General features: G+C 39.4%; 1 protein-coding gene across 3 annotated transcripts; it reads right to left on the reverse strand.

Annotated features, from left to right (window-relative positions):
* Window positions 1–468: 468 nt before the first annotated feature.
* LOC128507498 (uncharacterized protein KIAA2026) lies at window positions 469–12,772 on the reverse strand. 3 transcript variants are annotated; one of them, XM_053478467.1, is made up of 9 exons: window positions 12,408–12,772; window positions 10,566–10,673; window positions 9,362–9,562; window positions 6,855–8,275; window positions 5,770–5,849; window positions 5,471–5,560; window positions 5,195–5,310; window positions 4,892–5,085; window positions 469–4,639 (listed from the first exon to the last, which is right to left on the reverse strand). In XM_053478467.1, coding segments are annotated over exons 2-9 (5,676 nt in total). In that variant the 5' UTR covers window positions 10,568–10,673; window positions 12,408–12,772; the 3' UTR covers window positions 469–1,067. The 3 variants fall into 3 exon arrangements, with proteins under 3 accessions (XP_053334442.1, XP_053334441.1, XP_053334443.1); XM_053478466.1 differs by having other exon boundaries at window positions 9,952–10,673; XM_053478468.1 differs by lacking the exon at window positions 469–4,639 and having other exon boundaries at window positions 4,953–5,085; window positions 5,467–5,560; window positions 9,952–10,673.
* Window positions 12,773–13,066: the final 294 nt, after the last annotated feature.

The following is a 13,066-nucleotide window of genomic DNA, read 5'->3' on the forward strand; positions in this document are numbered from 1 at the left end:
AACACTCCCTACTATCAATATTTAATCTTACTTAAAAATTTTTTTATACAAAATTATTAACATCTACGAAAAGCTGAGGTATTGTTGTAAGCAACACTTACTACATCTAGCGAGATCTCCACAAATCTGTTCAGTTCATGAACCAAATATTTCACTCAGATTTACCGTATAATTAGGACGTCCTGCAGAGATTACCTCAGGCAAACCAGCAGGGGTGCTGTTTAACAGTGCTTCTCATTGCCTCTCATCGATCACACTGCATGCGTTTCCATTATTTACCGTGCATTCTCCTAATACAATCCATCGACTTTCGCTCACCAATGCTGTTTTTTTTCACTTGCATTAACTGTATAGTCTTTTAAACAGCTGATTTTAACCATATTAAAGCTATAATAAAAAAAGAACATGCTTCTAAACTCCTTGCTAAATAAATGATAGGATCCTTGGTAATGAAGAAATCACTGGATTTATTTCTGATCTTCATATTATCTGATATGCAAGTGATCCAATTTTATTTAATTCCATGGCAGGCAATTTATTAAATAACTCCAACCTCCCACCTTTATCCATGCAGCAGCACTTTAACCTGCAATTGTTCTTTTAACATCTCTAGGTGTTCAATAGAAAACATCAAGTCAGCTTAAATTCAAATTCTTTATCAAATCTTTTACCATGGGCATGAAGTGCAAGAAGAATGCTAACAGAGTGTATAGCATATGAAATAATAAAACATGAATCATTCAATAAAGGTCAGTTGTTAAAAAAAAATGCTACAAAATATCCAAATCCTTCTAAAATTATCTTATGAAGTACAACTTTTGAAACTTCATAAGATAAGGGAACAGGAAAACACACAAAAATATTTTACTATATACAATACTGGCCATTCTAATTTAAATTTGAAAATACATGACAGCATTTCCCATCATGGGCGTCTAATATACAAAGTCAAATATACAAAATAGTGCTTATTTTATAGATTTAAACCGTTTGATAGAGAAAAGGGGGTGGTGGCGGATAGAAGGAGGTAATCAAATTAATTATTTAATTAATTTAAAATCACATTTTTAATAATTAGGGAATTCTGGATTATCTGATGTTGCGTTTCTTTCTGGATCCAGAGGCGAATTAGGGCTGGTTAACCCCAGTGCCGGTTTATCTGTTGTAACCATTAGATTCTGTAAAGCTGGGCATTTAAGTACATTCAAAATAGCACCATCAGGACTTAACAACAGTTTACTGGATGTACAAGTGGTTTGCTCATCTGAGACTTGTGTTTGAGTCTTGCTTTTAACCAGTAGAGTATTGCTAGGGACTGTCATTTTTATATTTCTAGGTTGCACAGGTCTAACTGGTTGACAGGTCGCCATTAAAAGTGTGTTGATAGATGGAGATGCTGTTGCAACACACGTGGTTTGGCTACAAGTGATAGTGCTGCCAATCGGTGGTACAGTGGCCACGGGCAGCGTCTGCATCCTTGATACCGTACTACTCATGGGGGACATAGTAACCACTGGGGATGGCCAGGACATCACGGTTTTTACTGCTGTTGCAACTGCTTTTGGTGCAGGTCCTGTCTGTAAAAGTTCCGGGGTGTTGATGCTCTTCAAACATCTCTGTGACTGAACTGTAATGTTTTCTTTTGAGCAGCTGGTAACACTACATGAAGAAGCAGCAGAGTGTTCTTTCACTCCAGGGAGTAAAAACGATGGAAGTCTTACAATGTGGGTCAAGCCTTGTTGCCCAGATGATTGGGTAGTACCTACTTGAGACAGTTGTGCAGGAGGAGAAGAATTAACAGTGACTGGTGGGGACCTGACTACAGTTAAAAGATTATTAAGAGAAACAGATTGTTCAGGCTTTGCTGAGATGGGTGCTGGCTGCCTGACTGATGAACCCTGTGAACTTATACCGGGTGTTACCATGTTTAGACCTTGAACAACTGAAGCAGAAGGAGTCAAAGTACCTGCCACCCTTGGGGCAGGATATACAGGATTTGTCCCCAATTGGCCTGTAGGATGCACAGTAGGACTCGAGATGAGAAGAACATGACTGCCCGGTGCAAGTCCTTGAGCGGGCACTACAAACCTTGCGTTGTTGATTAAGAGTTGAGTTCCAGGAGCAATTGGACCAGTAGTATTGATGACGACTTTTTCCTGAATTGTTGTGGTGCCAAGGATGGCATTTACAGGAGGTCTCGCCGTAGAAGCCATGACAGACCGAGTTCCAGTAGAAGGGTTGCCTGGCACAGGTTTTCCTGTTGTCGTGCTCAGTGCTAAGGGTTGAGGGACCCTTGTCATGGTGCTAATGACAGGGAGTCTGATAGGGGTAAAAGGATTACTAAAAGATGTACTATTCAAAGGTTTGTCCTGAATCACTCCCCTTGGCAAAGTAGCGCCTTTGTTAAACGGGCTCCCTACTACAGAACAGCCTATATTTGGAGCTGAGCTGCTAACTACTAGCTCCGATCTATTATTTAGGATGTCTGATACTGAGATAGCAGCTGACATAACATTAGACACAGTCTTTTGTTGTGCTGCTGACAGGAGTTCAGAGGAGGCCATATGTCCAGTGTCATAAGTGGAAAACTTAACACTTTTACCATCAACAGAACCAGTGACCTTGACCGGACCATTAATATTCAGAGACGCACAGCTACTTGGCCTAGAGTTGCTGTTCTGGACAAACATTTGCCCAGTTGAAGGTGCAAGTACATTGGGCATCAACATAGGTCTAACTTTTGTGCCAATGTCTGTTGTTTTGGTTGTCACTGTAGTTTTGTCCAGTATTCTAGCTGTTAATCCAGTAATGTTGATGCCCTGGACTTCAGTCAGAGTACCAGCAGATGTGCTGCCGGTGGCTCCTCCTAGGTTGGGTGTAACTTTCATGACTTCAGATGCTGATGATGTAGTTGTGACAGGAGGACTAGACTCCGACTTTATTAACCCTTTAGCAACTGTAACCGTAGAGCAGGCGGAGCCAGACTGACTCATAAACTTGACGCTTGATCCTAGACAAGCAGAAGAAGTAGAAGTAGTGGTGATACTTGATATCGATGCTGGGACATTTGTAGTGGATGTGACCACAAATAATTTCTGTAAGGCAGACTGCTCTGGATCAGTGGTAGTATCTTGTGATCTGTTTGGAGAAAGTCGAATTATATTTTTAGATGCAGTGGTCTGGACAGCCCACCCGGATGAAGGGGCACTAGCGTTGGTTTGGGAGTTGGCAGGAACTAGTGAGTTAATACCAATTAATATCTGGGCACTTTTTGATGCATTGTCCGAGACAGGCAAAGGCAGATCCTTGTTAAAGGGTACTGTACTACTTAATCTTTCCATCAGAGGTGACGAGCTAACCAGATTGGCACTTTTTAAAGGTGATTTTGCTGCTGAGTAAAATGAAATGCTGTCATCATTTAGAGAGGAAACAGGCAATAGCTTGGTAGTAGTAGTTTGAGCAGTTGATGTTGAGACAGTAGATTCCTTGGACACCAGGAAAGCTGGAAACTTGGGGGAGAAAGTGAAAATCGGGCTGGAAGTTAAAACACTGGCACCACTGTTGTCTGAAGTCTGTACCTTCACCACTCCTGTGTTTCCCCCTCTGGTTGTGACGAGAATGGACTGCGAGTCTCTGATGCACACTGTTTTTAACTCTTGATTAAGATCACATTTGTTGGACTCAGTAGTGGCTGAAGTAGACGTAGTGGATCCTTTCAGGGTTGAACTTGGTTCAGCAGGTTTTTTACGGGCAGGTGAAACTCCACAAGACACTGGTTTTTGCAAGCTAGGTGACACAGCAGATGAGTTCATTACAGTGGTAACAGTTTTTAACGGAGACACTTGCTGAACCGGTATCCTGTTTTCTGTGACAGTAAACCCTGAAGTAATAGATAAGTGTGTAGCTGGCTTGGTTGTGGCAACAGCAGCAATACTAGATTGCTGCTGAGCTTTCTTTTCTTCAGTCTTTTGAATGAGTAGATTTGTAGGCAAAATAATAACCTGCTGCATTGCATTCTCACCTGCTTTCTGATGTATGACTGGCTGCACTGAAAACTTAACTGGTGTGTTGTTATTCTTAACCAAACTCAAGCCTTCTGGACCCTTATATACAACCTGCATGGGCTTCTGTACAGATGGTGCTGTGGAAGTTTGTGTTTGAATGGAGACAGGTGCTGGTTGTGGTTTAGGTCGACAAACTGCTGTGGGGTTGGTTGTGGATAAAGCTGCAGTAATGGCCTTGTCTAGAAATTGTGAAGTTCGAGCCGCCACAGCTACCTGTGGATGACTTATTAGAGTCACTTTATTTCCAACACTCTTGGCCAGCAATGCCTGAATTGGATTACAGCGCCTTGGAAAAGCACACAGAGGTGTGGATACCACTGACATTGTTTCAGTCTTTGATGCGTGTCCTTCTGCTGTTGTTTGGTCCCCAGACGTAACATTCTTTTCTGATTCAGAAGTCACAGAATCATCAGTGAAAATCTTTGCTTTTTTGCTAAGACTGAAGTCCTCATCCATGCCACGCAGACGATGCTTTGAACTTCGAGTGAAAGGTCCAACATCAATCAAAGACGAGTTAACTTCTGGTCTGCTGACTACGTGTGTAAATGAGTGGTTTCCAATATGATTCTCACAATCTGGAAAAATGAGAACAATAATAAACCATTTACTTATTTAAATACATATCACATTACCATTTTGATGAATTACTTGAAAATTAATTACACATGGACTGGGTTAAGCCAAAAAACAACAACGGATAGTTAAGATACACATATGTTGGACTCAGCAGAAACTAAAAACCTTTGGAAAGTAATTCAAAGGAAAATGATCTCTGCCCTATTGTGACAAAAGAAAAACTCTTTAAAAAAAGGTTTAAAATTCATTACCTGTTGTTTCAGGGCCTCCTTTCAAAAGCCTTTCAGTTTTGTCCTCATCCTTCAATTCTCTGCTAATCTCTGTGGAAGAAGAGCCTTCTTTGTATGCGTCTCCATCTGCATCGGATGCTACCCACTCCTCTCGGACAAAGTTTTTATATTCAGGATGCTTTTTAAAGTCATCGCTTTCCTTTTTTAATCGAGCCCTGACGAGAGAAATGACCGAGCTTGGTTTCATGCTAATGGCTGGCTAAATAAATCTTAAAATCTTAACAGCAAATTAGCTACAAATCAATATAATGCATTTTTTTTTACCTGTTCCTGTGAAAGGCCTTGAGTAACTTGGGTTCCCATGGCAACAGCTCATTTAGCAGTCTTATAAGAGTAATGTGAAGCTCCTTCACTGCTTCTCTCTTAATGTACCACCGTTCCTGAAATGTTGAAAAGGAAAACTTGTTAATGAAGGCTAATGGGGTACTTTCTTTCCATAGAAGCCATTTCTATTAGCATTACGAATGAATATGTGCGAATAATATTAAAGGTCAGTTAATCTGTGTGTGCTTGTTTGCGAAAATTCCCCGTCTTACTAACACATCTCTTTTTGGTGCTTTCCAACTCGTCTAGCTCATCCTCTGTTTTACTGATGAGATCCCGCAGTTCATCCAAACTTGTGCAGACCAGCTATAAGGGGGCAAAAATAACAGCATTAATAACAGTTGCAGTTCAATGATTTAATAAAATCTGTACAGTTAAAACACATCTGGTTTTGATATTCAGGTAGGACAGTCAAATGACAGATGAGCTCACAGTGCAGCTGTATTTATATTGTAAACAAGACATGGGAATCTAGACCTACATATTTAGCAAATGCAGGAATAGGCATGTTTTACCTTAAATGATGGCTCTGTCGGCAGCTGCAAAGATTGATCTTTACTTTTTTCTTGCGGTTTCTTGGGAATAAACTTTCTCCCTGTTTATAGAGAATTAAACATCAGAGCACCAATTTCAGCACGCATATCTAAAAGCCCTGGTTGTTACACTAAAAGAACATTGTATTTATGCCATTTACTTTTCTCAATGTGATAAATGTGTTTCATGACAATATTATTCATACAAAATTAAATAACTTAATTAAATAACAAAAATCTGTGACATCAAAAAGCACAATGCTTACTGTCACAAGGTGCATCACATGCAAGAATTCTACAGATGAGGGAACAATGATCGTGATTTTATTTTATGTATTTCCTCATCCCACTGTAATTAATTTCCAGTAGCTCAAGGTCATCTCTCAGCACATCACAGATTATGCTTATGAATCACTTTTAGACAAGTGTGATTAGTCAGCTCAAGTAGAAACCATGTGTATTTAAAGTAAACGTGTATGTACAAAAGTTTTCAGTAACTACCACCAGATTTCTACGCTATGGACGTACTCAATAGTGTCAGAAAGTTGTCAGTCGTGTACTACAGGAGCCATATGAAGCAAGGCTGCTCATGTGCGAGACATATATCATAATCGTTCCTTTAACTTTTTAAAATTTTGAGTAAACATTGTCACTTTTAAATGTCCTGCTCTGTGCTGCCACCTAGTGTGTAAATGAGTATCGCTCGCAATAAATACTGAAACATCATGATACATACTGTAACACGAGAAGCAGATTTGTCTTGCCGGTACTTTGTATTGTGATAATCAAGACAACGATTTTCTGTCTTAGAATGCAGGTGTATTTAACATAGTTTAATATAAAACATGCTCACTGACTATGACTTGAACCTCTTATATTATACAGCACAAATAATTAAAACAATTCAAACGCAATACTTTTGGCAATTGGAATGATTTCCATTATGCATTAATCGAGTACCTTTTCTAACAGGAAGTAGTCAGCTAATAAAATGAAATACTAAACGCAAGTTTGAAACATTTGTGAAAAAATGGAATAGTCCAACATCGCTGTTCCAACCCCCTCACCTAACTTCTGTTTCCGTCTCCTATCCTTCCTCTTCAAGTCAGCAGCACTTTTGCACATGGGGCCTTTGGCCACTCTGGCCTGTCGGAGCTTTTTCAGACCAAGCTTGCCCGTCCCAGGCTTGACTCCAAGCAATTTTTCCTTCTTTTTCTTTTTACTTTTTTTTCTGGACTGTATTTTCCCTGTTACAGCGTTTGACAGACTGGTTTGTCGAAAAATCACAGAAGCCGTCCTGTCTGATTCCGGTAAGAAACAAAGGCATGTGTGAGGCTCTGGATTTGCACCGGAATCCATGAAACAATTGGGGCAAGAATGTCTTTGACATTGAAGACTTTGGCAAGAAGTTTCACTCTTTACTGTGGCACCAATTTCCAACGGCACAGAAGCTTCTAAAGCATGTGTATTTAAAGAATTGGCAGGAAATTTGCCCATGTAGCAATTCATGCCAACCCTAAGGCAAGGTTCATAGTCTATAGATTTCTTGTCTTCTTTTAATTCAAGGCATTGCTTTACCTCCATGGGTTGGTCCTCGATGATTTGAGGACTTGGTAACTCCTCTTTACAAAGGAACTCAAGTTTATCAGGTACTTTCCAATATACCTCACTTTCTTCTGAGCCATCATCTCGGACACATGATTCCCAGTTACCTGCTTTCTCGGGACAAGGACTCAGGTTCTCCTCTGTCCTGTCCCCTATTTCAGGCTGTAGTTTCTTCACAGAAAATGATGGCAAAGGAAATTCCAGTGGTAGACAAGGACTTTGGCGATATATACGCAGATCAGCACCACAGAAATGCGGGAAGTGTATGTATGTGTTCTCTTGACTGTCGTAGCCCAAGATGGACTCCCGACACTCGTGAATAGGCTGTCCAAGGACGGCATCCTGCACGTCCTTTTGAGTCTCATAGACATTGTCACAAAGGCCCTTAAGCAACCAAACACGTTGGTTAAACGGCAACAAATGGAATGGTTTCTCTTCTAATGGACTTGTCTCTCCCAGGGTCCAGAAAAAACGGTGGCAAAGTCCTAGATGTTCGGCACAAGCCTCTTGGTCCTTGGCTCGGCCTATAGACTGGTACCATCCTAAGACTTTCTGTCTCAACTCCACCTCCCAGCGACGATAAGGCAGTGCTGGACGCCTGTGGAGTGTTATTCTTCGATGAGGAGGGCAAAGCAGGGAGGTCATGATCTTTGCCAAAAAAGAGCTACAGCGAGGCATTAGCAGGCAACGTTCCAATTCGAAGAATACAATCTCTGGAAGTTTGAGGGCCTTTTGCGCCAGGCACAAGAAGTGACCAATAGCAGGGAGTTCCCACATGGTGCCGATGGGCCATGGCTCAGCTAACAAGAGCAATGAGCGCTCCCATTCCTCCACTTCTTTGGCAGATGCCTCCCCAGCCTCTTTCTTCTCAAGGTCTCGCTGCCTAAGTGTCAAGGAGCATGATTAAAAAAATAATTAATAATTAAAAGCAACATGACAAAAAAAACTAAATGTTCTCACAATAGAATTCTTGAAGAGATACGTTAATGTTTTAAAAAGGAACCACCATTATACATCAATAAACAAATTCACATTATTCACTGTACTGACAAAAATTAAGCAATGAAAACGAAGTTTTTAAAGCTGATCTTTTCTGCTTTGACACAAGGAGCAAATGCTTTCAGCATTTCTTTTTTTACATAACTAAATTATTAATAAACTTGAAAAATGTTGCTCTCGTCTACACAAAATGATACCTTCCATTTCAATTTGGTTTATGCAAATGAATACACTAAGAGTGCTGTTGTAGAACATGTGGGGCTGTACTTCCTTAAATTCTAAAATTCTAATTTTAGACAAATTTCAAAACAAATTCTAGAATCGGAAGTAGGAGACGCACCGTTCTAGGCACTGGAACAATCTAATAAGGGCAGATTCTAACTGTTGCAGAACTGTTCTCAGAACTGTTTTCTGGGTGCAACTACTACTTTAGAACTTCTACCAGCTTTAGAATTTGTTAAATCAGATGCTCTTTTGTCACATCAAGGAAGTTTGAAAAATTTTTGGGCCAGCGTTAACACTGACAGCCCTAATGAAATTACATTTCCATCAGCCGCCCCGAAGAAAGAAGTTTTCCACACACAAGGGATAGATGGGTACTGATTTACTCAATAACCATTAGTTTATATAAAGTAGATATGAAACACAGATAAGTATGTAAAATCACTTGAAGCCCAGGCATAGCCATAAAAAAAAACTCAGACAATTAAAAACAGATATAAGGATGAGTCACAGATTTCAAGCCTAAATGAACCATGTGGGCCTACAGCTTTTACACCAATTTTAAAATTTAATCATATCAATTTTTTAATTAATTTTTTCTCCTTTTTTCACATTATTGAGGTCAATGTACATTTGCATTGTTGCTGTAAGATTTTTGGTCTACATGGAATGTGTCAGAGACTAATCATCTACCTGTGTGTGATCTGAGAATTGCGAGTCCTTTAACGATGAACAGCAAACAATTTACCTTTTTTCCTCCTTGGCCCGCTGTTGTTCCTCTAACCGAAGTGCTTGCACCATGATGGATTCTGATCCACCCACAGAAATGGCTGCCAAGTTTCGTGGCACAGATCGACGTCTGGTTGAAGTGCCAACCGGTGCTTTTTCATCTTCAGTGCCAAAACGACCCTTAGAAGTCACAACCAAGGCTGTTTTTTCTCTCAGTGTCCTATTAAAAGTAAATTCAAAAATTAAACAAATAAAGAAACTCAAATGACATTTTGTCATTTATAGGTGCATTTGTTAAAGTATCGAACCTAATGTGAAAGTTAAGCTTTAAAGTGATTGAATTAAATGTAGCTGACCTAGTGGTAATATTCACACATTCACATAAGCATTCAAGCATTTGTAAGAAAAACTAACCATCACCTAACCTAACCACTGCTTGGACAAATTACCACAAGATAAAAAATTCACATAAACACGTGTCTAGGTGCAGCCCAGCTGTTCTGCCTGTTTCTGCTTGTATGCTGATACTTTTCACATGATATCAGAAGACACGCAGCGGTGAGTTGATGAGTCATGGGTTTATCTAATTTATTTATTTGGCATACTTACCTTGAGAGCAGAGTCAACTTTTGCTCCAGGATGATCTCCAGTTTTTGTGCCTGTTTAGAGATCCAGTGATCAACACCATGAAATCTATAGCAGTTTTCCAACATTTGGCGGAAATCAGCCACAAACTCTGTGATGCTTTCATATTCTTGTTTGACGAACTTGTCGTCTATCGTTTTCAAAGACATTTCGTTTGCAGTTTGATCTCCAACAGGGAACCAAAATGGGGCAGTCACAGCTTTGTGCTTCTCCAGAAGAAAACTCTGGAATATTCTATAAGCTTGCTGTACTTCGGCTGTGAAATTGTCGTTACGGTCATTATCACCATTTTCAGGTATAGAGCAGCTGTCCTCCGAGACTTCCAGCATGTCCAAATCACAGTGTGAAATTACACTCTGTGATTCTGCCATTGGACTGTTACACAGTTTTCTCGAAATCTGTAAACATTCATTTCCAAGATATTTTGACCCTGACTGGTCATACAGTGTGCTTCTACAAAGATGGTCCTCAAAAACAAGGTGTTTCTTCCTCTCCCCAAGCCCAATTATGTCTTTTTGACCCTGGATGGTGTAATTCAATGTGTGCGATGGACAAGCTGTCTCATTTTTATCACCCACATCGATGTGCACCTTCATCTTCTGTTCAGATCCTGAAGATGATGGAGACCCGGACAGTAACCATCGATTCAAGACATTGTCTGGCAGCAAAAGCAGCCATAATTGTTCCTAAAGAAGGAATTGCATAAAAAATGGTTGGTTCCAGCTTGTACAGGGTAGTTTATTTTGAACAAAACTCTTTATGCTAAATTTCCCTAAATATTGTTCAACTTAAAAAAGGCAAACAATTAATCACAATAAAAATATAAAATAAATCTTGGATGTCATCGAAACTCCCATGTGACTTATAATAAATAATATTTTTTATTTTTCAGGGTGGATATTTCCTTTAAAATATTTTTTTATGACGTACCATCAATTACTGCAATTTAGAAAATGTTTCAATTGTAATAGCCTTTACCAGTCAGAAAACTTTTCACCAGCTAGAACTGCGTCAGACTGCGCCAGGCTGTAATTTTCATAAAGGTAATTATACTGTTATAACATAAATTTAGCATGAAACTACCATTACCGTAATACTGCTTTTACGGCTGCTAGTACTAATATTTAACTCCCCCACAGAACGTTTAATTTTCAATTTAAAATATAAAGCATAATAAAAAAAATAAGGAAATATTAACCCCTGGTGCTCTATTTACTGTTAGTCATACTGTAATTTACTGTTCATGGATCACGTTGACACACACAGAGGTACCCTTGCATACAAATTCTATCTGTTCCGGAGGGGAGTTAAGGCAAAGTTTTAGGCAAATTTTTTAAGACAAAAAAAAAAGTTTAAGGCAAATTTGTGTATATAAAAATAATCAAAGCATTTACAAAAAACATGTAAATGAAACAAAATATGAATTAAATAGACATTTAACTTCCCTTTTCCTCAATTTATTATACCTCCTGCTGCTGCTTTAAAAATGAAACTGAAAGTGGCTCCCTTTTATTTTTTGCTACTGAGATAACATTCTTCTGGTGCCGTTTGTCTTCACTACATCTTGCAGAAAAAGCAAAAAAAATAAAGCCACCACAAAAAAAAAACATGTAAGCTCGCTTCACTTGGCTTTTCACTGACGCAACATAGCTGGCTTCAAAGGCTGAGGCAGATTTCTTGCAAAATTGCAGTTCTTAAGCAAAACTTTGTTAGGCAGACTTTTCCTATGCAGAGGTACCACTGTATGTAATTAATACACATATAATTTAAAAACTATAAACAAATATGGTGTTGAATTACACAACTTCTAATTCCTATGTCTTTCCTGATTTTTATTTAGTTCTATATTGTATAATAATGCTGAAACCATCCAAAATAGGCAATAATCTCATTTGCACAGTCGATATTAAGTTCATATTCAGTTGATATTAAGTGTCTGCTACTTATGCTCTGTAAAGCCTTTATAACAGCGAGAATCTGTGAGGTGCTGTTTGTTATTAAGTGATTTCTGAGGCTGGTAATGAACTTCTCCTCTGCAGCAGGAGGTAAGTTTTGGTCTTACTTTCCTGGGATGGTCTTCATGAGAGCCAGTTTCTTGATGGTTCAGCAAATACACTTGTCAATATCTACAGTTATATTAACTTGCTGAGCTTAACAAACTAAACTTCACTAAAATGTGTTCATGTTCCCAAATTAAATACCCTGGCAGGAGATAAACCATTCTACTGTGCCAAAAATCAGCTTTAAGGGTTAATTTTAAGCAGAAATCCTTTGTGTTTGCCCATAGTAATAGTACATACAGTTAGTGAGCAGATGCTAGCAATACACAGCTAACGTTACCAAAACGTCAACGTTGTTTACGTCTATGCCATTGTTTCGCCTGAATCGCGCTGCACGAATACAGCAGCAGTGTTTGTTACCTCAGAGCCTGGCGTCTGCGCTCTGCCCGGCCGTGGAGCTCCTCCGCTTTACTCCCGCATCCGCTCGGTATCTTTATACGCCTCCAAACGTCCCGCATTTTCACTGAACATCTCTAAATATACCGTTATATCAACTGTTTTCTCTGCAACACACACAGCTAGCAGCTAACAAGCTAAACGAATAAACTCAGTGCCTGTAATCCCCAAGTCTGTTGCATCCAATGTTTGGCTAACAGGCTAGCTGCTTTAGCCTGCAACACTGCGTTTAAAAGTTGCCTGGGAAATAAAACATTGACATTAAGTGAAAAAAAGAATTCTACTGATTAAATAACCGTTTTGCTTAAAAAAAATAAGTTATGCATAATTATTATAAAAAAAAAAAAAAGACACTTCTGTCATTTAGGTAGCTAACTATCTTAGCTTCATGCTAGCGTTAGCAATAGCTTTCGCACTAAACTAATGGAAGAACCCTAGCGATTTTCTTAACTTGCCTTTACCCCGCGGGTTGCCAGGTTCCTTCTTGTTACTCATTTTCTGCACCGCTTTTATCTTAAGGCAGGGTCGCGAGCGGGGAAGGGGGTGCGTTTGGCCAATCCATAGTACGGCGTAATCTGCATGGAGGAAACCAGAGTACCCGGAGGAAACTCACCAAGCATATG

This window comes from Clarias gariepinus, chromosome 19 (genome assembly GCF_024256425.1).
Source record: "Clarias gariepinus isolate MV-2021 ecotype Netherlands chromosome 19, CGAR_prim_01v2, whole genome shotgun sequence".
NCBI lineage: Eukaryota > Metazoa > Chordata > Actinopteri > Siluriformes > Clariidae > Clarias > Clarias gariepinus.

Excerpts from the sequence above, each read along its gene's own strand:
- LOC128507498 (XM_053478466.1), bottom strand. The coding sequence starts at position 10,583 with ATGAAGGTGCACATCGATGTGGGTGATAAAAATGAGACAGCTTGTCCA. Across the intron at positions 9,563-9,951 it reads AAGTTGACTCTGCTCTCAAG|GACACTGAGAGAAAAAACAG; the intron begins GTAAGTATGCCA and ends TACTTTTAATAG. Across the intron at positions 5,311-5,470 it reads AAAGCACCAAAAAGAGATGT|GAACGGTGGTACATTAAGAG; the intron begins GTTAGTAAGACG and ends TCAACATTTCAG.